The following is a 21,823-nucleotide window of genomic DNA, read 5'->3' on the forward strand; positions in this document are numbered from 1 at the left end:
ATTGTTTTAAAGCCCATGGGGTTATAAACGGTCCCCCAGCTGCCTATCCAAAATCGACCTGGTCATAAATACCTCTCCTATCCTGGGACAGCAGTGATGGTACATCAGTAAGACTATATATAAAATAGATAACTAATAAGTATAACACAGGGAACTCTTCTCAATACTCCATAATGACCTATATGGGAAAAGAATCTAAAAAAAGAGTGTATATATGTATATGCATAACTGATTCACTTTGCTGTACAGTAGAAAGTAACACAACATTGTAAATCAACTATACTCCAATAAAAATTAAAAAAAAAAGAAAACGCACGTGAGATAAGAATGGAGTAAACTGTGCACGTGCCTGACTCCCTGATAACTAAACTTCGATGGCTTTCAGCGTATGAGAGGAGGAAAAGGGCTTTTTTTCTTCTTCTCAGATTCCCAATTAATGAACCATGAAAACAACATGAATTTTACATAAAGGGAATGTGCCTTATAGGAATAAAGTAATTTTTACTTGTTAGGCCTCCTTCCTCACTTGGTCTTGATATTTGATTATGAAGCTGCAATTTTAGACATGTTAGCAACAGAGGTCAGGATGTGCTATTGTTCTCCCAATGTGTTTTGCTCTCAGTATAAGAGGAAGTTGCCCAACGTATTGAAAGGTGGTAGGTAGTACCACTGCTTCAGCTGAGGAGAAATGAAAGCAGATATCTTCTTCCTTTGCATACTTTTTGTTCCCCTTTCTGGCCTCTATTGCACATACTAAAGACCTGGCTTATATGTGAAAACAAAATAAAATAAAACAAAAATTAAAAACCATACCTATCAAGATGAAGATTTCTGGAGATGGACGGTGGTGAGGGTTGCACAACAAAGTGGGTTACTTAATGCCCATGAACTATACACTCGAAGACAGTTACGATGGTAAACTTCATATTATGTGTATTTTACCATAATTGAAAGTAAAACCAACCAAACACCAACAAAAAAGACCCCACAGATATCAGTTTTAGAAAAAAACAATTTCAAAAGCTTCAAGGAAGATTTTTATAGACAATTCCATTAAGAAAATGGAAAATAAAAAATCCCCAGGGAAGGGGTTTTGAAAGATTTGAAGCTTTTTCAGGAAAAAATGAGCATTAGTGTGTGTGTGATTGCACACTTATGCTTGTGTGTGTGTGCTTTCAAGAAAACATTCATGTCAAAAGATGCTCAACATCATTAGTTATTAGAGAAATGCAAAGCAAAACTACAGTGAGGTACCACTTCACACCAGTCAGAATGGCCATCATCAAGAAATCTACAAACAATAAATGCTGGAGAGGGTGTGGAGAAAAGGGAACCCTCCTGCACTGTTGGTAGGAATATAAATTGGTGCAGCCACTATGGAAAACAGTCTGACGGTTCCTCAAAAAACTAAAAATAGACTTTTCATATCCAGCAACCCAACTCTTGGGCATATATGTGGAGAAAACTATAATTTGAAAGGATACATGCACCCCAGTGTTAATAGCAGTACTACTTACAATAGCCAAGATGTGGAAGCAACCTAAGTGTTCATCAACAGATCACTGAATAAAGAAGATGTGGTATACACACACACACACACACACACACACACACACACACACACACACACACACAAATGGAATACTACTCAGCCATAAAAAAGAATGAAATAATGCCATTTGCAGCAACATGGATGGACGTAGAGATTATCATACTAAGTGAAGTAGGCCAGACAGAGAAAGAAAAATACCATATGATATCACTTATATGTGGGATCTAAAATATGCCACAAATGAACTTATTTACGAAACAGAAACAGACACACAGATATAGAAAACGAACCTATGGTTACCCAAGGGGAAGGGGGAGAGGGGTATAAATTAGGAGTTTGGGATTAGCAGATACAAATCACTATATGTAAAATAGATAAACAACAAGGTCCTACTGTATAGCACAGGGAACTATATTTAATATCCTGCAATAAACCATAATGGAAAAGAATATATCAATATATATATAATATACATATATTATATATATATATAACTGAATCACTTTGCTGTACACCAGGAACTAACACAACATTGAAAATCAACTATACTTCAATAAAAAATAAACTAAAAAAAGGAAAACGTTTATGTCCAATTAATTATATTCCCTCTGTTATTGCTATCAATATTGGAAATCAAAATGTTTTCAAGAGTCCTTCTATGTAGAATAATCTCAACCTATTAATGCAAAATACCAAGCACCCTTGCACCAGAAACAGAAATCAGAATAAGGAGTAACTATGTCTGGGAACCTCTTAGAGCTCTAACATCTTTCACCAGTGACACCAAAGGAAAGAAACCACACCCAGTGAACACCTATTAAGATTCTCCTGTCGTGTATGTACAAAGGCTGTTGTACCCGGCCGGGAGAGAGTGAGCTCCAGAAAAACAGCAAACCACAACAGAAACCTTATCCTAAAAATGGAATTGAGATCTGAGTAGGAGTGCCAACCTTAATAAAAAAGTCTTCCTCTTCAATCATTAGGTCGTAAAACTAAAACCAGCCTATGTTAGATGTGGGCAAACTTCGTATTTGACTCCTGTGCATTTGCCAATGTTTTTCAAAGATTAATAAGATAAAATCCTTTGAGCGTGTGCTGTGAGTACTGTGGGACTTTCTGCCAGTTCCCCAAGCTGAGGTGGTGCGTGGCGGAGTTTCTGAAGGCTCTACTGTTTGGAGTAAGCACATATAATAACAATAGCTGCTTACGGCCCGGGCCTGGCAGCGACAGAGTCAATGAGCTAAATGCCAACTGGAGATGACACTGGTCATGTCAAGTGAAGCCAGCGACAAAGGGACAGATGTGCTCTGTGTCCTTGCTGCCTGCTGCAGTGCAGTTGCTGCCAACCAGCCATGGTGATGGAGCTCAGAGCAGCATGGTGTGATGCTGACACCGACTCAGTCAAATGCCCACTGTCTCGTCTGCTTCAGACAAACCCTGTACACCCCCCAACACACACACACATACATGCACACAAACACGCATGCACACACACGCACGTACTGATGCTTCACTTCCTATGGTTGGAAGTGCTGGGCTTTCAAGATAAGGGAAAACTCTAAAAATAACTCTGTAAGTGCAGATACTGTCGATGTGTGTGTGGCCAGGTTGTAATGGGCCAGACCCCTCCTGCCCACTGCAGAATCTATATAAGGCAGGAAGGCAAAAAGATGGCGCCCAGGCAAATGGCACTCCTAGAAAGAGCTTGTTAGGTCTGTGGATATAAAAATAAATAAAATAGGGGCTTCCCTGGTGGCGCAGTGGTTGAGGGTCCGCCTGCCGATGCAGGGGACATGGGTTCGTGCCCCGGTCCAGGGGGATCCCACGCGCCGCGGAGCGGCTGGGCCCGTGAGCCATGGCCGCTGAGCCTGCGCGTCCGGAGACTGTTGCTGCACAACGGGAGAGGCCACAACAGTGAGAGGCCCGCGTACCGCAAAATAAATAAATAAATTAATTAAATAAAATACAAGAACTGTTTGATTCAGTTGCCACCATTTAAAATCCTGGTGAGGGACTTCCCTCGTGGCGCAGTGGTTAAGAATCCGCCTGCCAATGCAGGGGACACAGGTTCGAGCCCTGGTCCGGGAAGATCCCACATGCCATGGAGCAACTAAGCCCACGTGCCGCCAACTACTGAGCTTGCGTTCTAGAGCCCGCGAGCCACAACTACTGAGCTCGTGAGCCACAACTACTGAAGCCCAGATGCTTAGACCCCGTGCTCCGCAACAAGAGAAGCCACCGCAATGAGAAGCCTGTGCGCCTCAATGAAGAGTAGCCCCCACTCGCCGCAACTAGAGAAAGCCCATGTGCAGCAACAAGACCCAACACAGCCATAAATAAATAAATAAATAAATAGATAGATAAATAAATAAATAAATAAATAAATAAAAAAAATCCTGGCGAGTTCACTAGGTTCTTTTGATTTGGAAACATCGGCTTTTTACCCTCCACATACCCCGTACTCTCCAGGGAAACCATTAGCTGGCGTTGCGTGGTGGCTCCTCCCACAACTTGCTTTTTCTCACTATCTGCTTGTTAACTCATCTTTGCTACCTGCCTGGCCTCTGAAGGCTTTGGGTTTGGGTCATCTAGAGATATTAAACTTCCTGAGGCAAGGGTGGTGTCTTTTGAGCTGCGCCAACACTCAGCACCACCTCTTCATGCACTGTCATCTCATTTGAGTCATTCAGCAAAGCACGTTCCTCGGGCTCAGAGAGCTGAGGTGTCATGACATTGGTCTCACAGCCGGATGCTGTTGAAAGATGGACAGAAGCTTGGGAATCATCCCGCTGCTGCAGATCATCAGAACCCATTTGAGTTAGTGAGACCTCCTTAAGCAAAAATCCACCTCGAATGGATTTCCTCAGCAGAGGCTGTGTCTGGGATTGGAAGTCAGACTGCATACGTTCAACCCCTGCCTCCCCAGACCTGTGTGACATTGGACAAGTTGCTTCACCTCCTTGCCTGACGTTCCTTCTCTCTTGAGTGGAGATAAAAATTCTAATTGGCCCTTAGAGATAAGTTGCTACTTTTCCCTTCGGTTTGTCTCTTTAACCACTCAGGCAGCAGGAAGACAAAAGTTTTCAGCAAAGACCTGTCAAAACATTGCTCTCACAAACACTGAAGTTGCTTTTAAAATATGCTGGGGATGCATTTACCAAGCACACTTTAAAGTTTATCAAGGTATATTTTGTTTTTAATAAAATGCTTTATTTAAATGCACAGTTTGATGAGTTTTGATGGATATATGCTTCCAGGTACCACCTCAATTAAGATACGTAATATTTCTACCACCTCCGAGAAAATTCCCTCTTTACTCCTTTGCGATCAATCTCCCAACCCCACCCTTGGCCCAGGCAACCAATGATCTGCTTTCTAACACTGGATTAGTTTAGACTCTTCTAGAATTTGATATAAATGGCATCAAACAGTATGTACTTTATGCTGGGTTTCTTTTGCTCAGCACAATGTTTTTAAGATTCATCCATAACATGAATTATTAGTGAATTATATTGTTCATTGTTTCTTCTCTGTTTTAAAAATAAGTGCATAGGGCTTCTGGGTACTACTTCCAGAGAAAGAGCAGGTTTCCGGAACAAATTGAAAGGGAAGTGAGAAAGTAAAGACCATGGGCTTCCCTGGTGGCACAGTGGTTAAGAATCCACCTGCCAATGCAGGGGACACGGGTTTGACCCCTGGTCCGGGAAGATCCCACATGCCGCGGAGCAACTAAGCCTGTGCGCCACAACTACTGAGCCTGTGCTCTAAAGCCCGAGAGCCACAACTACTGAAGCCTGCGCGCCTACAGCCCGTGCTCCGCAACAAGAGAAGCCACCACAATGAGAAGCCCGCGCACCGCAACGAAGAGTAGCCCCCGCTCGCCGCAACTAGAGGAAGCCCGTGTGCAGCAACAAAGACCCAATGCAGCCAAAGATAAATGAAAGTAAAGACCATTGGCTAGATCGCCTTCTTCAAGGAGCTTGGCCAGGAAGGCGAGGAGGAAGTGACCACACTGAAGTAAGGGAGTTTTCACCTGGGCAGGTGATGTCTGGAGGAAGGAGCATGTGGGGGATGTGGCAGTCCTGAGCTGCAGGATGTGGGAAATGAGAGAAGAAAGGGAAATAAACTCAAGGGTCAAAGACAAACATCACCAGTTTAAAAAAATGTTGGTCTCTGTGGTGGTTTAAAAATATGTCCATTTTAAAAAAAATTTTTATTGGAGTATAGTTGCTTTACACGGTTGTGTTAGTTTCTGCAGCACAGAAAAGTGAATCAGCTATATGTATATATATTCCCTGTTTTTTAGATTTCCTACCCATTTAGGTCACCACAGAGCACTGAGTAGAGTTCCCTGTGCTATACAGTAGGTTCTCATTGGTTATCTATTTTATACATAGTAGTATGCCCATAAATTCTTTTCTTTTTTAAATAAATAAATTTATTGGCTGCGTTGGGTCTTCGTTGCTGCACGCAAGCTTTCTCTAGTTGTGGTGAGCAGGGGCTACTCTTTGTTGCGGTGCGCGGGCTTCTCAATGCAGTGGCTTCTTGTGTTGCAGAGCATGCGCTCTAGGTACGCAGGCTCAGTAGTTGTGGCTCACAGGCTCTAGAGTGCAGGCTCAGTAGTTGTGGCGCACAGGCTTAGTTGCTCCGTGGCATGTGGTATCTTCCCGGACCAGGCCTGGAACCCATGTTCCCTGCATTGGCAGGCAGATTCTTAACCACTGCGTCACCAGGGAAGTCCCATAAATTCTTAGATATTCCTCTTTTCAAGAGAGAGAAAACTTAATTTTCTTCCCCTTTCAGTGTGGGCTGGACTTAGTGACTCACTTCTGATGAATGGCAAGTGGTGGAAGGGTGGTTTGTCACTTTTGACACTAAGCCTTAGAGATACTGTAGCTTCCATCGTGGTTGCCCTCTTTGGGGTCAGGGAGCTCTGGGAGCAACTGGCAGGGACCTAACGTGGTGAATAGTGAAGGGACATCATCTCTGAAGGAGAGGAGGCTTGCAGGACGAGCAGGACTTAGGAGATGTGGAGGCCGAGAGACTGGCATGTACTTATAGCCTGGAGGTGAAGGGACATGGCTCTTTCAGGGAACTCTAGGAAGCTCCCTTTTGAAGCCATCTGTGTCTCTCTCTTCATCCAGATCTACCTGTATGCATTTATTCTAAATTACTGGTCCAGTTACACTCAGATTCACAACACAGTAGGAATCTACTAGCACTAACCTCATGAAACTCATACTGATTAGTACCGTGTTCTAGTTTGACATTATGGCCTAACTGGCCTTGTTGGTGGCTTGGATAGCTAACCTTTATGCACAAAATTATCTCATGGTAAGAGGTGTCCTGAAGACCACACAGTGACTACAGAAGTCCTTAGGATAAGGACTGCTTATAACCTTATCCTCATGCTTTTATTGTGGTAAGAGAAGATATATTGTTATATTTCAGTAAGTAAAACCTTCCTGAATTCAAATCCCAAGCTAATACTCATTTGACAAAGAATCTACTCTTGTCTGCCGGGAAATTTGAACTAGTCTAGACCACACATAGCAGACAAAATTTGGCAGGCTTATTTATATATGGGCATCAAGCCATAGTGACTGTTCACACGTTTATTCAAATGCTCACGAAGATAAATTAATTCCTGCTGTGACTGACATTCTGCAGCAATTTCCAAAAATGCAGACACAGTGAAGTGTAATTACGATTTGTAATTGATTTGTAATTTACGAGCGTTCCTGAGGCACTGAGCAGCCCGAGATGGAGGCTCCGACATGAGACCTAGTGAGAAACATTGAGCATACCGTTTTGAGTTTTATCTGTTTTTCATCTGTAAACTGGGAGAGAAGTGGTCTAGCAAAGAGAAGCAGACCATAATCAACGCTTAAAGAGCTAAATGGCAATGCCTCATTGAGGCAGCAGGGGGACAATTCTGAACACATCTGGCAGCCACTGGTGGGACAGGGTATTAACAGAGTATTGTAGGAGGTAACACTTGAGGCTGGAACCTCTTAGTCAGTGGTGTCCGACAGAACATTCCATGATGATGGAGAGGCTCACTATCCAATACAATACCCACTAGACATACGTGGCTTTCGAGCTCTTGAAAAGTGACTAGTAAGATTAAGAAACTAATTTTAGTTTTTATTTAATTTTAATTAATTTAAATGTAAATAGCCACAGGTGACCAGTGACTACTGTATTGGACAGTGCAGCTCTAATGAATGTGGTTTCATGGATTCTTTAAAACCAGGAGCTTCTTGAAGAATGGAGATGTATCTTACACTGGTGCTCAGCACATGTCTGACATATAGTAGGTTTTCAATAAATGCCTATTAACAGACCCTCAGTAGCTAGAAGAGGGCTGCCTTTATAATACGGAACGTAGATTGTTTAAGACTGTTTAGTTAGTATTTCCCAAAGGGTATTTCAAAGCCTTAGACCCACAAAATGCTCTGGAAAGAAAGAACTCCGTGATCAAATGTATCTGTATGTTCTGTATCTTGCTTGGGGGATTAGGATACATGACAGGGTACTAAAGAAACTGGAGGGCTTCCCTGGTGGTGCAGTAGTTGAGACTCCACCTGCCAATGCAGAGGACACGGGTTTGTGCCCTGGTCCGGGAAGATCCCACATGCTGCGGAGCGGCTGGGCCCATGAGCCATGGCCGCTGAGCCTGCACTCCGCAACGGGAGAGGTCACAACAGTGAGAGGCCCGCGTACCGAAAAAAAAAAAAGAAACTGGAATAGCTTTATTAACTCACTGTTTCCCCTAGTCATTTGACCATGAAACCCCGTTTTCACATAATACCTTTGACATCCCCTAGAACTAGTAGATTCCGGGAAAAATACTTTGGAGGATGCTGAAATAATGACAGGGTAAGAGGAAGACTTCCAGTGAATTCCTTGAAAAGTAGGGACCCCGATTTCTAGCACATGGTCAGCAGATAATAAATATTTATTGAATGGTCTAGAAATGTCTCACTTCCAATCAAAATCAGAAGCAGTCTACAAACCATTCCCACTCAGCAAAGGTAAAGAAAGAAGGCAGAGTGTGGCTGGCAAACCTAGGTATTCTCAGGCTGCCGTATTGGGTACCAGCCGAACTAGAAGATAATCTGACATGTATGAATTAGGGGTATGTAATAGCAAATTGGAACAGAAATAATAAGAGTTATTGAAATATACTAATATTTTAAGATCCTGTACTTTAAAAATTTAAACCAAGCAGCTAAACACTGAGAATTTGCTGTGATTTAGAATATCAACCCCCATAGAAAGGAATGACCAATCCAGAGATACAGGTGGTGTAAACGAGGATGAAGCATGGGTCCCTGGGGATAGGAGAAGAGAATGGTCCTCTCTGAGAAGAACAATGATAAAACAAGAACCTGACTGAGACCAGGACAGAAACATTTTCCTTAGTCACTTCTGGTCTTTAGTTTTGCTAGTGCCTTAGTAAGAAGGGATTGGAATTAACTCTAGACCCACACCATAGTTTCAGCTAAAAATTATTTGTAGTTATTGTACATACACTTACGCTTAAGTTTAATAAATTATATATGGGGCTTCCCTGGTGGCGCAGTGGTTAAGAATCCGCCTGCCAATGCAGGGGACACGGGTTCGAGCCCTGGTCCGGAAGATCCCACATGCCGCGGAGCAAGTAAGACCGTGTGCCACAACTACTGACCCTGAGCTCTACAGCCTGTGAGCCACAACTACTGAGCCCACGTGCTGCAACTACTGAAGCCTGCGTGCCTAGCGCCCATGCTCCGCAACAAGAGAAGCCACCACAATGAGAATTTCGTGCACTGCAACTAAGAGTAGCCCCTGCACGCTGCAACTAGAGAAAGACTGCGCGCAGCAACGAAGACCCAACGCAGCCAAAAATAAATAAATAAATAATAATTTTTTTAAAAAAAAAAACACTGTATATAGACCATTCTTATGGTATGGGTTAATCTCTTTTCAATAAATCCTTCCTATTCTCTTTTGAAACTTGAAGTTAGAAAAAAACAAGAATCTCTTCAGATCTAGTTAGGTAAAGGAATCTAGATGGGAGAAACTCCAACCAAAACCGTCAGTCAAGATCATGGTACCCTCTGCAGTGAGGTGCCCAGACAAAGCCTGTCCCTGCAGGGCTGGATGCGTTCCATGTGTGTGATCCACAGACTTTGTCATGTGCTTTAGATCTGCCCACTTAAAACAGAGGCTTCAAAATGAAAAAAGTGTACCTATTATAAAGATAACGTCACCTCAGTGTTTACAAAGATGCTGAACTCCCCACTCCAGGAGCGATCACCCCACATCCAGGGAAAGCTTAATTGTTTAGCCCATGTGATTGTGCACATCCGCCTCCAACTACATTCACAGAAGGGATGCACCAACGCTAGCCTGTTCCTCTGAGCATCTCTGTCACCTGCGGACCGCCTTGCTCCTCTGAGCATCTCTGTCACCTGTGGACCACCTTGTTCCTTTAAGCATCTCTGTCACCACAGCTCTGAGAAGGGGGAGGAGAGGGCACGGCCAGAGACGGGAAAGAGCTCACTCAAAACCCTTGGTCCTGGGCACACAGGCCACTTGTCATGTTTAGCTTTGGTCTTTGTTGGTAAGGCCTTTTAAAGCATAAGGTTTGGTTTTTCTGATTATTATAAAAGTGATGCATGTTTGTTACAGAAAACTTGAAAAGTCCTAGTAGACACATATACAAAAGTATCACCCAAGAGAGTACTCTTGACTCTTTTTGCCATATTTCCTTTCTCTATGATTAGATGATTCTAGTAGACATACTAATAGACAGACATATGATTAGAGTGATTTTCCAATACGGTTTTGAATCTTGTTTTTATTACTTAATATTATGTGTTGTGATTTTCCCATGGGCATCGTATTCAACTCTAATTGATTATATTTTAGGCCCTGAAATAAAGCAGACCACATCTCACCCCTGACCCAGTTAAAAAACAAAACCAAACCAAAAACCAAAACCCAAAAACCAACCATCTCCCATCGTACAAACCAGAAGCGAAAGCTCACTGGACATCAGCAAAAGATGAATAAGTAGAACTCACAAAGACATGCAGCTGACTTTGCTCCATTCCCGCTAAGGCAGCACAATGCAGTTCATTGAAAATAATCCCACATTCCTTTGCTATTTTTCAAACTGACACTTTAAAATATGTCTGCCAAAGCTCCTAAAATGGTCTCTGGCAGGCTCTCCCATTCAGCGCTGGGCGTTTCGGTTGCCCTGAACGACCACCCCCAGCTGATGCCATGCTGGAGACAGACAGACAGATACACACACACGCACCACCTCACTTGACAAAGTCCCACGAATGCAAACTCAAGTCCAGCGACCCTCTGTGCCAGGTATACCCACTCTGCTGGCGTGGTGGGCTTTCATTCATGAAACTTCACTAAGCAAAAAGGAAAGTCACCTTGGACCAAAGACAATAAGGCTGTTGACATCCCGTGTCAAAGATCATAGTCTCAGTAAGTCAAGCCGGGGGGGACTCTTGATACGATCTCGTTCATATGTGGAAGACTGAGGTCCAGAGATATTAAGTGCCTTGCTCAGCATCAGACAACGCATGTGGTAACATAATAGTGGAAGCATCCTTGCAAAGGCCAAACTGCCAGGCTTCAGACTCCCAGGCTGAAGCTCTTTCTTCTTCAATGCCTGGGTCCATGTTGGAACCATCTGGCTGAAAGTGAAAGAACCCACCTGACAAGAAGCAGCCCAGAGGCCTTTGCACAGATGGTGTTTCAAAAGAAAAGATCCTTTCAAAAGCCCCACAATGGCTCTTCATTGCTGGCTATTTGGGGGAGCAGCTCTGGCTCATGTGACAGGCTCTGCTTCTTTTCACCGTCCTGACCTGATCTGGCCAGTCCTGGCTACGGCACTCACCCAAGCAGCTCCAAGGGAAGCGTGGGCACGACCTGGCCACCTCATACGGGAACGCAAGGTCATCACATGCCTGGGCTTAGGTGGGCTGTGCTGGGTCTTTATGAGACAAGGCTTTCCAAGTCTTTGGTCTGCAAACTGTTGTTCATCCATCTGGCCCTGAAGTACCCATTTTTGAAGCAGTGGTTTTGGTGCTGAAGCCTAAGATCATTTGGTGTGTGAACCTCAGTCATTAGCCAGCAGGCACTGCCTACAAACTGGGGGTGGGGGGAAGCTTGGGCGTGACAACATGGCAGTAACGAGAATAACGAGGGAGGTTGAGAAACTGCCCACCACACCTGTTTGAAGTAAAGGTAATAAGTGTGGGGAACAGAGGAAACAATTTACGTGGAGAATGTAAGGGAACACCTGGAACTCAAGAAATGGAGCTATCGTTTATTTCCACAGGCACATGGTAAAAACTCAGTGATGGGGTGTCATACAGGGAAGTGGGAGGGCTGAGGAGTGAAGATGAATGAGGCTGAGTTACTTTTCTTTCCGTGAAGCCCTCCCGTATGAGGAGTCTCACTTCCTTCCCATCTCCCTCTCCAAGGCTTCTTTCTTCCTTACCCCATGCAGCAGTGGGGAGTGTACGGCTGGGGCCAGGGTGGAGGCACGGAGGGAAAACTCAAAATCCAGAAACACATCACAGAGCTGAACAGTGTTGTCCCCACTTTGTTCCACAGATCACAGTCTCCATAAGATGTCAATGAGTGATGACAAAAGAAAAAAAGATTTCAGCAGCTAAATGGGGGGCAGGGGGCGCTACACAAAACCGAACCAGTTTCTTCACTGGATGACTTCGCAAGGCCTTTGATCTACGATTGTCCGTCGTGAGTCTTCAGGGGTGGAGATGATGTAGCATTTCGAAAACTCATTTGATCAGGAAAAGAAAAACTTGTTTTCACTGGTTATTACTCGGGACTGACATTTTGAGGAATACTCTTGGCCAGTGCTGATCCTTAGATCTTTCTTCTTTGCTTTACTTTCCCACCTCACTGAGCTGACCCCACCCCCCATCCTAGAGACTAAGAAGGGATGATGTGCTAACAATAGTAATTTTCAAATTTGAGAGTAATTGTCATCTAGAGTCGCGCCCCTCAGAGAGTGGTCTGGGAACCAGCAACACTGACATCACCTGGGAGCAAAATGAATTGCGCTGCAATCAGGGGTACCGGATCAGAATCTGCAGTTTGGCGAGATGCCGAGGTGATTTATACGCACACTGAAGTTTGCGATGCAGACCGAGGGTGCTTGGTACTGGGCACTAACCTCAATAATTCTGATTTGGGGTATCCAGGGTGAGGCCCGGGTACGCACATTTTAAAATACCACTTCCAGGACATTCTGATGCAGCTTGGTGTGTGGACCCCTAATGAGAAACACTGACTTAATTAAAAAGCTCCTATGGCCCAAGTGCCCTGCTGTAGGGTAACGGAACAGCCCTGTGCTGCAGCACCTCTCCAAGCTAGGTGATGGTATAATCACTTTCATTGTTAGAAATAAGGAAATGGATCCCTGGAGAGAGAAGGTGAAACTGCTGGACCAAGGTCACCCAGGGGTCAGCAGGTGCCTTAGGGTGAACAAGGACTCTCCTGTCTTTCCTCCCCTGCCTCGCCAGGCTCTCTCGTCTTCCTCCTCCCTCATCTGCTCTGTATTTGCCAGCTTCTGTGTCGCTAACAGCCCTCTGAATCTGCTTTTGTTTTCAGTGAAAGGCTAACAAAATACTGCTGCTCTCTGTGCTTGCTAATGATAATCCTGATTAGCTCCATTCTGTCAGCTGACTCCCAGGCTGCCCAGGGCCAACAGCAGCCTGCTTATTCAATCAGGGCCTGGCCCATTTGCTAATTATCATTTGGGCTCCTTTTCTCCAACTGTGAACTTGCTCGAGTTCAAGTCATCTTCAGCTGTTGCATTTACATGAAAAATAGATCATTTGTCACGTCTATGCCTGTCAATGCTCCAGCCTCCCCCTCGCTGTTGGAGACCAAATGAAATCATGTATTTCTCTGGGTTCCCAGGCTGCTGCTGACCAGCAGGTCCCAACGGGAGCCATGAGGCAAACCCTGTGGACGGATGGACGTGCTGGCCTTCCTCACTGGGCTGCCAGGGTGACCTCTTCCCAGCTTCTGAATTCCAAGCTGTATTTCCCCTCAGAGGCCTGATAGGGTGACCAACTGTCCCCCTTTGCCAGGGACAGAGTTTTCCCAAGACATGGGATTCTTCTGTGCTAAATCTGGGACGCTTGGTCACTGTACACCTGGTCCACCAGGACACAGTGTGAGAGCATTCAACATCCTCCTGGGTGATATAGTTGGAATCTGGATCAGGGAACTGACGGAGCTGGGGTCCCAGCTTTCTCTGTCAGGCCTGAGGCGGAGGATGCACCCCTTTACTGCTCTGCACCTTATTTTGCTTTTAATCTCTACTGCTAATCCGATAGCATGAAGCTTTATTTCCAACTGTGGATACGTGGAGGTCTGCAGGCATGTTCTGAGATGAGGGTGGCACCAAAGAAGGAATGACTAGTGTGTAATCCCTTTGAACGGGGATCATCCTCAAAGTACTCTTCCGGATTCAAAAACACACTAAGCATTTATTAGGTGCTTGGCAACACAGGCAATACAAGCGTATGTCCCGTTTACTCTCAGCCCTCAAAGAGTTGACAGTCCTGTGGGAGACACTAATACAAATACAATGAACTATATCTGCTACAAGGCTACCTAGGGGATCCCCAAGATGGCAAAAGGCCATGGGAGCTGGGGAAAGGAGAATTAGGGTACCTCTGCTTACTATATGACAGCCACTGTACATTCGTTATCTCATTTAACAGCCAACATTTCTTAAGCACCTATCGTGTGACTAACCCATTTAGTTTTTACAATTCTATTATTATACCTATTCTACAAATGAGTAAAATGAGGGTTTGAAAAACCGTGCTCGAAATTGCGAGTTAGTGAATGAAGGGTCCAGGGTTTGAACCCAGAGAGTCTGAGCCTTGTGGTAAGCACTGTCTGAGACTGAACCTCCTACCCCTGTGGGGTGCTGTACCCTCAACACAACCAGTGCGTTGGGCACTCAGCCAACATCAGACAAAAGTAACAGGGCCGGCTGAGGAGCATGGCTGTGCGTGACGGGAACATGGCGGAGAGAAACATGAAGGGGGGCTTCTGCATCCTACACTGCGGAATCCCGAGGCATGACATCAGGAATGTCCCACTGGAGGTGTGGCGACTCTGGAGCTGCTGAGGAAACTGGCCTGACAAGTGCTGCCCTTCTGACCCCTAGCTGCATTAGATTCTAAAGAAGGTACTAGAACATGAAGCCAAATGCCTGACTTTCATCATCCTTCAAGGACCAAAGATGAGTGACAGTCATTATTTTATATTTTTTTAGACTGCATTTGTCAATTCTCAAAAGCTTATCCTTCTTATACAATTAGAACATCTGAGCAACTTGCCTTGCATATATAGGGTACTTGATATATGCAAATCAAATACATATGTATTGATTTGATATAACAGGACTGATTTTAATACTACAGCATTGCAATAGTACACTTGGAAGTTAGGTATTCCAGCACTTTCAATATTGAAAGTGCTTGTTTCAGTAGTAACAATCTACAAGTGCAATATTCTTAGTGGACATTGAACTGTGGTAAAATGATGACTGTCTTCGGAAACATTCTCAATATCTTTTTCTGTTACTTTATAGGTTTTGATTTGTGTAAAATGAATACATAATTTCAGACAGTTAAGCATTAAAAGCACTTGTTATTAATATGTACAAGCATTGAAATGAATCTCCCTGTAATTAAAATGAACAAAACATAAAGGTAGGCTGTTTCAAGCAAAATTTAAAGAACTATAAGCGTCTGGGAAAAAAATTGATATCCCTTCTTGCTCACACCTACTGTTAATAATTCCTGGTTAATCCAATCATAGTTTGTTCCCCATCCCCCAAAATAGGCTCTTATCTCTTGATGGAGTAAATGGGTTGTTCCAGCCCTTTCTGTGACTCAGACTTCAAGTCAGTTCCCGGCACTGCCAGGTGTTAGAATCCCTGGGGCCCTTCTTCAGTTGTAGAGAATACAGTTGACCCTTGAACAACGTGGGGGTAAGGGGCCCCGACCCTCCATGCCATTGACAATCTGAGTATAATTTATAGTTGGGCCCTCCATGACTGAGTTTCCTCTGTATCTATGGGTCTGCATCCAGATTCAACCAACCTTGGATGCAGTATACAGCGTATAAGTGGACCTGTGCAGTTCAAACCCATGTCGTTCAAGGGTCCACTGTAACTGAGAGTGCTCTGATGGCAAAGGAAGGCTTTATCTACTTGTTAACTTACACTCGGCTTTGTCCTCCAATGGCCTTCATGCTTCCGTACGTAGATAAGAAATTAACATTCAGCTCTCTCCATCAGATGTTTCTGCTCCTTTAACTCAGAGAAACCCAAACTTGAGTGCTGAGGAGAGCCTCTTCCTTGCAGTGGACCTTTAGGTGTTCCCCCTCTACCTGAACATGTCAACTGAAAGCAACTGAACCAAACTCCCCAGAAGGAGACCCATGTTCTCCTGGAGATCAGAGTGTTGGCTCCACCCTCTTCATTCACCTGCCCCTATCCACTCTGTCCTTAACATTTTCTGAAATTAGCTTTATCAACTCCTTTCAGGCCTTTAACTCCCTTCTGCTGTTTGCACAACCTTTTTTTCTGTTTACCCACAACAGCCTTTATACAAGACAAATGAGCAAAACCTCACCATGATTATGTTCTAGTTTCTTTCCACACTACTCGTCCAACTGAATTCAGAGACAACTTAGTTCTTGCCAAGAGCTTTCTAGAAAGTGGTTGTGAAAGAAAATGAAGAAAATAAATGCTTTAGCCAATGATATATCTCACTTGTACCCAGCGAGTCTTGCTTTGTTCCACAACTCTTGAGTGACACACAGAAAAAATGGGTTTTTTGCCGTGTATTCGCAAAGCATAATTATAGATTTCAAGTTGAGAAACTCTAAAGGTGATATATAAAATTCCCCAACATCTTCTTTGCCAGATACAGGCACTCTACTGTATTAAACATGTCTTTTGGTTTTTGCGTTTTGATTCTTGAATGCCCCTTCCAGGGCTAACCAATTTCTAGAGATAGTAGACAACTCATCCTTGAGCTGTTTACTCACCAATCAACACAAACCAACCAATCCAGAACCCACTTTCCCAACCACCTCTGCTATGGCCTCTTAGGGCTAAAATCCCTTTGGCCTAATCACCATAGCACCAGGTGATCAGCTAGGGGCAGCCCCCCTGCCCCAGAACCTGCTGAAATTACTCAAATTAGTCCATGTTTAGCCTTCTTACCCTGCCTCGCCCATTCCTTCCCAGGGAAACCACAAGAAAGGCTCCTGCCCGTGTTGTCCCTGACTAGTCTGCGTGCTTCCCCATGTGGTCCTCATACCCTGGTATACCCGCTTCTCTTGGGATCGGTGAGTAAAACAAACTATCTTTTCAATGGCAGTCATGTCTTTTTTTTTTTTAATTAGTTTTTAGTGAGTAGAGCTGCTTTGGCAGTCATCTCTTGATCTGTTGGCCTCACCATACATAAACAATTTAGAAAACCTATATTTTAAAAACATGTACTTGAAGAGAAAGGAAGACAGGCTAGCAAAAGACCGGTCTGGCCCCTGTGCTCAGGCCGTTGTTCAAATGGAGTTGGATGAAATTTTGTTGTTCTGTCAGTTATATTTAGCAAAACTGCCACTTTTAACTGTTTCAGGAAAAAAGCATGATTTTACGATAAAGCACTGATTATATTGGATAAGACGGTACTAGATAGAGTTGCTAGGGATAGCTGTGATGAGGGTACCATAGTATGATATATGTCACAAAAGATGTAGGGTTTCTAGGGGCCCTTGACTTCCAAAGCACAGTTTGAGTCCTACTGTAAAGACAGTCTATAAAGAAAATGAAAGGACTCCCCACTCATTTAAACAATAATAGTAAAGATTTTTTAACTAAGTGCTCTAGATTCTCATATATTCCATTAAAACTGCATTGCAGGAGATTCAGTATGAAAAGCAAAGTCCCCATGATGCTGTATTCTCATCTCGGGCTCACCTCTCTCTATATCTCTGGAGTAAAAGCTACTCAAAAATAGTTTAACTTGACTTTGTATATCTAGCAGGTGCCACCCAGTATTCACTGACTGAAGAAACGTTTCTTACCTTCATTGGAAAACAGTGTAAGAGATGACATAGAGCTCAAAGATGCCCATTTAAGGGGTTAAGTGAATAGGTGACTGGTTTTGGAGCTGAGAATTAAAGCTACTTCCTCTGGCCCAAACCATGACAACCCCAGGGAGAAATGTAAGACCTCTGTTTGATGGCCGCGCACATCTTGACATCTCCTGCCCTTTAGCTGGCCTCTAACTCCTGTCCAATTCTGCAATCCTCTGGTTAGGAGCTGGCCATCAGTTTGCACGGGCGAGGCAGTGTTCTGTGACAAGTGGCTGAGCTCCTGGGGTGACCTGGGTGCCGCCACTGCACAGTGACACTTACCAAGGGCTCCAGCTCCTTGCGGTCTATGAGGTTCATCTCAGTGACGAAGTAATAGAAGTGTTTGTAGCAGGTGTTGACGTGGGCCTCCGCGCCCATCACAATGACCCGGTCGAAGTGGTGGATGTAGACGTGTACGAAGACCCGGAAGAGGCGACACAGGATCTTCTTGCAGATCTGCAGGAAGTTCTTTGGGAAGGGAACACCTAGAGAAAGGGAAAAAGGGAACAAAAGCATGATGGGGAAGCTCTGGCAGGCCCCGAGCACACGTGTGAGGCTGGAGAACAGTCCTGGACCCGGGCTTCTGGGCCAGCCTGCAAATGCCTGGCTCTGTGTGGGCAGCTGCATTGGGCATTGTCTGAAAAAGTGGCTAAAATGGTGTTAAATTCAAACACCAACAACCACGAAAAGACCAAAAAAATGAACAAAGAGGGCCAGGTTTGTTTCTTTGATTATATCTTTTTTGGTGCAGATATACGCACAGAAATATTTATTTTTAGATAGAAACAGGCACTCTCCCTTCTTGCTTTTTTACTTTTCCCACTTTTTAGAGCCCAAGGAAGTTCCTTTTCCTCTTATCTCTAATGTAAGAAAACTGGTAGAAGGAGGGCGATGATCCAGGGAGACTGGCACTCCTTGACACAGAGTAATAGGGAGCGGTGAGGACTGCAGCAAATTAGAAAGCCGTTTCTCATCAAAGGAAGCAGCCGCTGCACAACTCAGTCAGTGGTGGCCAGATGGCGACAGAGGTCCGGGGCTGCGAGATCTGGTTTTGCAAGATGATTCAGAAATCTGGGGTTCTATATGAACTATGTGGAGTTTCATTTATTTATTTTTTTTTGCGGTAGGTGGGCCTCTCACTGTTGTGGCCTCTCCTGTTGCGGAGCACAGGCTCCGGAGGCGCAGGCTCAGCGGCCATGGCTCACGGGCCCAGCCGCTCCGCGGCACGTGGGATCTTCCCGGACCGGGGCACAAACCCGTGTCCCCTGCATCAGCAGGCGGACTCTCAATCACTGCGCCACCAGGGAAGCCCTGGAGTTCTATTTTTAAAATGATAGCAATTAACCTGACATTTAAAAAAGAAAAAATACAGCAGGTCAAAACAAAACATCTTCCTAGGATAACTCGGCCTGCAGACTACCAGTTTGCAAATTCGGATCCAAACGTTTTCTGAGATACACTGTTTCTGAGGTGGGCAAATGCAACAAAACTTCATGGAAACTTCGCATTATACTTATTGTCCCCTCATCTCCTTGAGGGAAGGTAAGAGTTGGGGGTTGTTTTTCATAACACGGACCGGGTGAGGGGGCAGAGGAATCACCCAGATTTCCTGTCTGATGACCACTACTCCCAGCTTGGTCAGAGCAACAAATAGGAGAATCCCAAGCCCACTTCCCTTCTGCCTCTCAGACACGGCTTAAACTCCTGGTCTTTACACTGTTCTTAAGTAGTGACGTCATGGATTCCAAAGTTAAATACCTTTGAATTCCTATTCCGCTCCTTTTCCAGCCGTAGGACCACAGACAAGTTATTTACCCTCTCTGAGCTTCAGTTTCTCCATATGTAGGATGCAGGTAAAATTGCCAATTGTCCTGAGGATTAGAAGTGACACCCCTGTGACTTTTGTTTTTTTGTCAGTTAAGGAGGAGTCAAAACAAGGCCTTTTTTGCATGGCCAGGAGTGTCAGCATGACTAAAACCCTCCTACAGCGCCCAGGACAGAGTAAGCGCTTGCTAAAGGGAATGACACCTCCCCGGCCCCCGCTCTCTGCTTTGTAGATCTGGAACATCTAGCCGTTGTTATAAGGCAAGTAATTACCCTTATCAGGAAAAGGCAGACATGACCACCAGCCTCTTGGCAGAATTGCAGAGCTGCGCTCAGGGCATGTCCCTGGTCCCCAGCAAGCCTGGAGTTTTGCTGTCCGTGCCTCCACAGGGTCCCAGTGGCAGCTGTCTGGTGAGAGACACTCTGTAACGGGATCACCTGGGACACCGAGGACAGGATGAGCGACGGAACACAGCCGGCAGCTGGCAGAGGCAGGAATCTGCCTCCCCAGGGTCCGGCACTGATATTGGCTTTTCTTCCAAAACAAAGTGGCAACGTATCAAATGAACCCAGGGAGAGACTTGGGCACAGCTTGGCAGCTGGCTGTCTGGGCAACAGATGCTGGGGGTTGGGGGTGGGGTGATGTAAAGCTGGCCAAAGGTGGAGGGCAGCTCCCCCCAGAGCGGACAGGTGTTTTCTCTGCTGAAGGAGGGGCCAGTGAAAACCACTGCTGCCAGCCTGGGAGACAGTCTAGAGGCTTCAAAGAAGCCTGAGATCCAGAGGTGATGGAATCCCCCATTATCCATATTCAAGCGTTGATTATGTTCCCATCAGAAGGGGAGTCCCGGAACCACACGGACACAACAGCAGAGGTTGACGTGTTACTTTCGCAACCTGTCCGTGATGTAGGTTTTACTAGTCCTGTATCACAGATGAATTAACACCAAGCACAGATTAACTCGCTCCAGGCCACTTAGGTAAACAGTGGCAGGGCTGGGATTTGGACCAAGTCAGCCTGATTCTAGAATCTAACAGATCTGGTTATGTTTGGAGTGTGACTCTCTCTGCCAAGGATAAAAGCACAGCTTATTGCTAAATGCAATGAGGCATCTAGAGATTACTCTTTGGTGGCACAGAAATATAATTTTAAAAAAGGAAAGGGGTGAGGAGAGGAGGGTGAGAAAAGTCCAAACCCTTGGGAGCCACAGATGCGAGGTACTAAGCGGTCAGCTAATACTCTGAGGCCCCCAGGAGAGATGTGTTTTCTCTGCTGGTGCCTTAGACCATGGGCCTGGGACTGAGAGTAAAAGCCAACATTTACTGAGCGCGTAACAAGTCTAGGTACTATTATTGTTTCCATCTCATAAATGAGGAAACAGACTCAGAAAATTAAGTAGCTTACCTGGGTCACACAGCTGGCAAATGGTGGAGGGGTTTGGACCCAGGATTGTCTAACTCCAAAGCCCATGAGTACCGGCTACTCTGAAATCTGGAGATGTTGCTCTGGGACTCTGCACACACGTCCAGCTCCCAAGCCCTTCCTTCCTGGGTGGCCTGAATCCCCCCAGGGGCGTTCACCTTTCACGTCACCAGCTGCTAGGGGACACCGGGGTGGGGGGTTTCAGCTGTGTCATTTCGTCTGCTTGACCTTTAAAGCCGGTGCCCACACCCCACACACGCTGACTGAAGGTAAGGCAAGATCTTGGACACACCGAGGATGTTCATGGCACTTGTTGGGTCCCTCTAGAGTGTCCCCAATCTGCATCCCCCCACACCCCTCAAGTCCCTACGTCTGATCAGCTTTGAGCTCTTGGCTCTGCCCTCCATTCCACACCTGGTCTCTGGCCTTGCCTTTGACCTTGAACTTGGTTTGCTCTTGCCCCTCGCATTTGGGCTACGGCTGGGAATGATCTTCACGGTATAGAGAAGAGCTGGTTTTAGAGTCTGGAAGACCTAGATTAAAATCCTAGCCCTGTAACTTACTAGCTGTGTAGGCAAGTGACTTGATCACTCTATTTCATTACAAAATGGAGAAAAACATTTACTCTCTAAGGTTCTTATAATAGTATCTGTAATGTGTCTGGCACATGGTGGGAACTTTGAGATGAAGTCCTACTTTTGTTATTTCCCACTTGAACTCCTTAGGTAGGTAGGACCCCAGCCTCAGATCTCTTGTCTCTGGCTGCTAAGTTGGCCCTGACTCTTCCACCATCCCCTTCCTTACATGTA

General features: G+C 45.1%; 1 protein-coding gene across 3 annotated transcripts in view; it reads right to left on the minus strand.

The window, feature by feature from the left end:
- The window catches only part of MOB3B (MOB kinase activator 3B), a 203,950-nt gene that overhangs the window by 14,542 nt on the left and 167,585 nt on the right, over nt 1-21,823 (minus strand). For all 3 annotated transcript variants that reach the window (XM_060155180.1, XM_060155179.1, XM_060155181.1), the window contains exon 3: nt 18,053-18,255. In XM_060155180.1, coding sequence (XP_060011163.1) covers nt 18,053-18,255 — 203 coding nt within the window. The remainder of the gene's footprint in view (nt 1-18,052; nt 18,256-21,823) is intronic.

Source organism: Lagenorhynchus albirostris, chromosome 7 (genome assembly GCF_949774975.1).
Source record: "Lagenorhynchus albirostris chromosome 7, mLagAlb1.1, whole genome shotgun sequence".
Taxonomy (NCBI): domain Eukaryota; kingdom Metazoa; phylum Chordata; class Mammalia; order Artiodactyla; family Delphinidae; genus Lagenorhynchus; species Lagenorhynchus albirostris.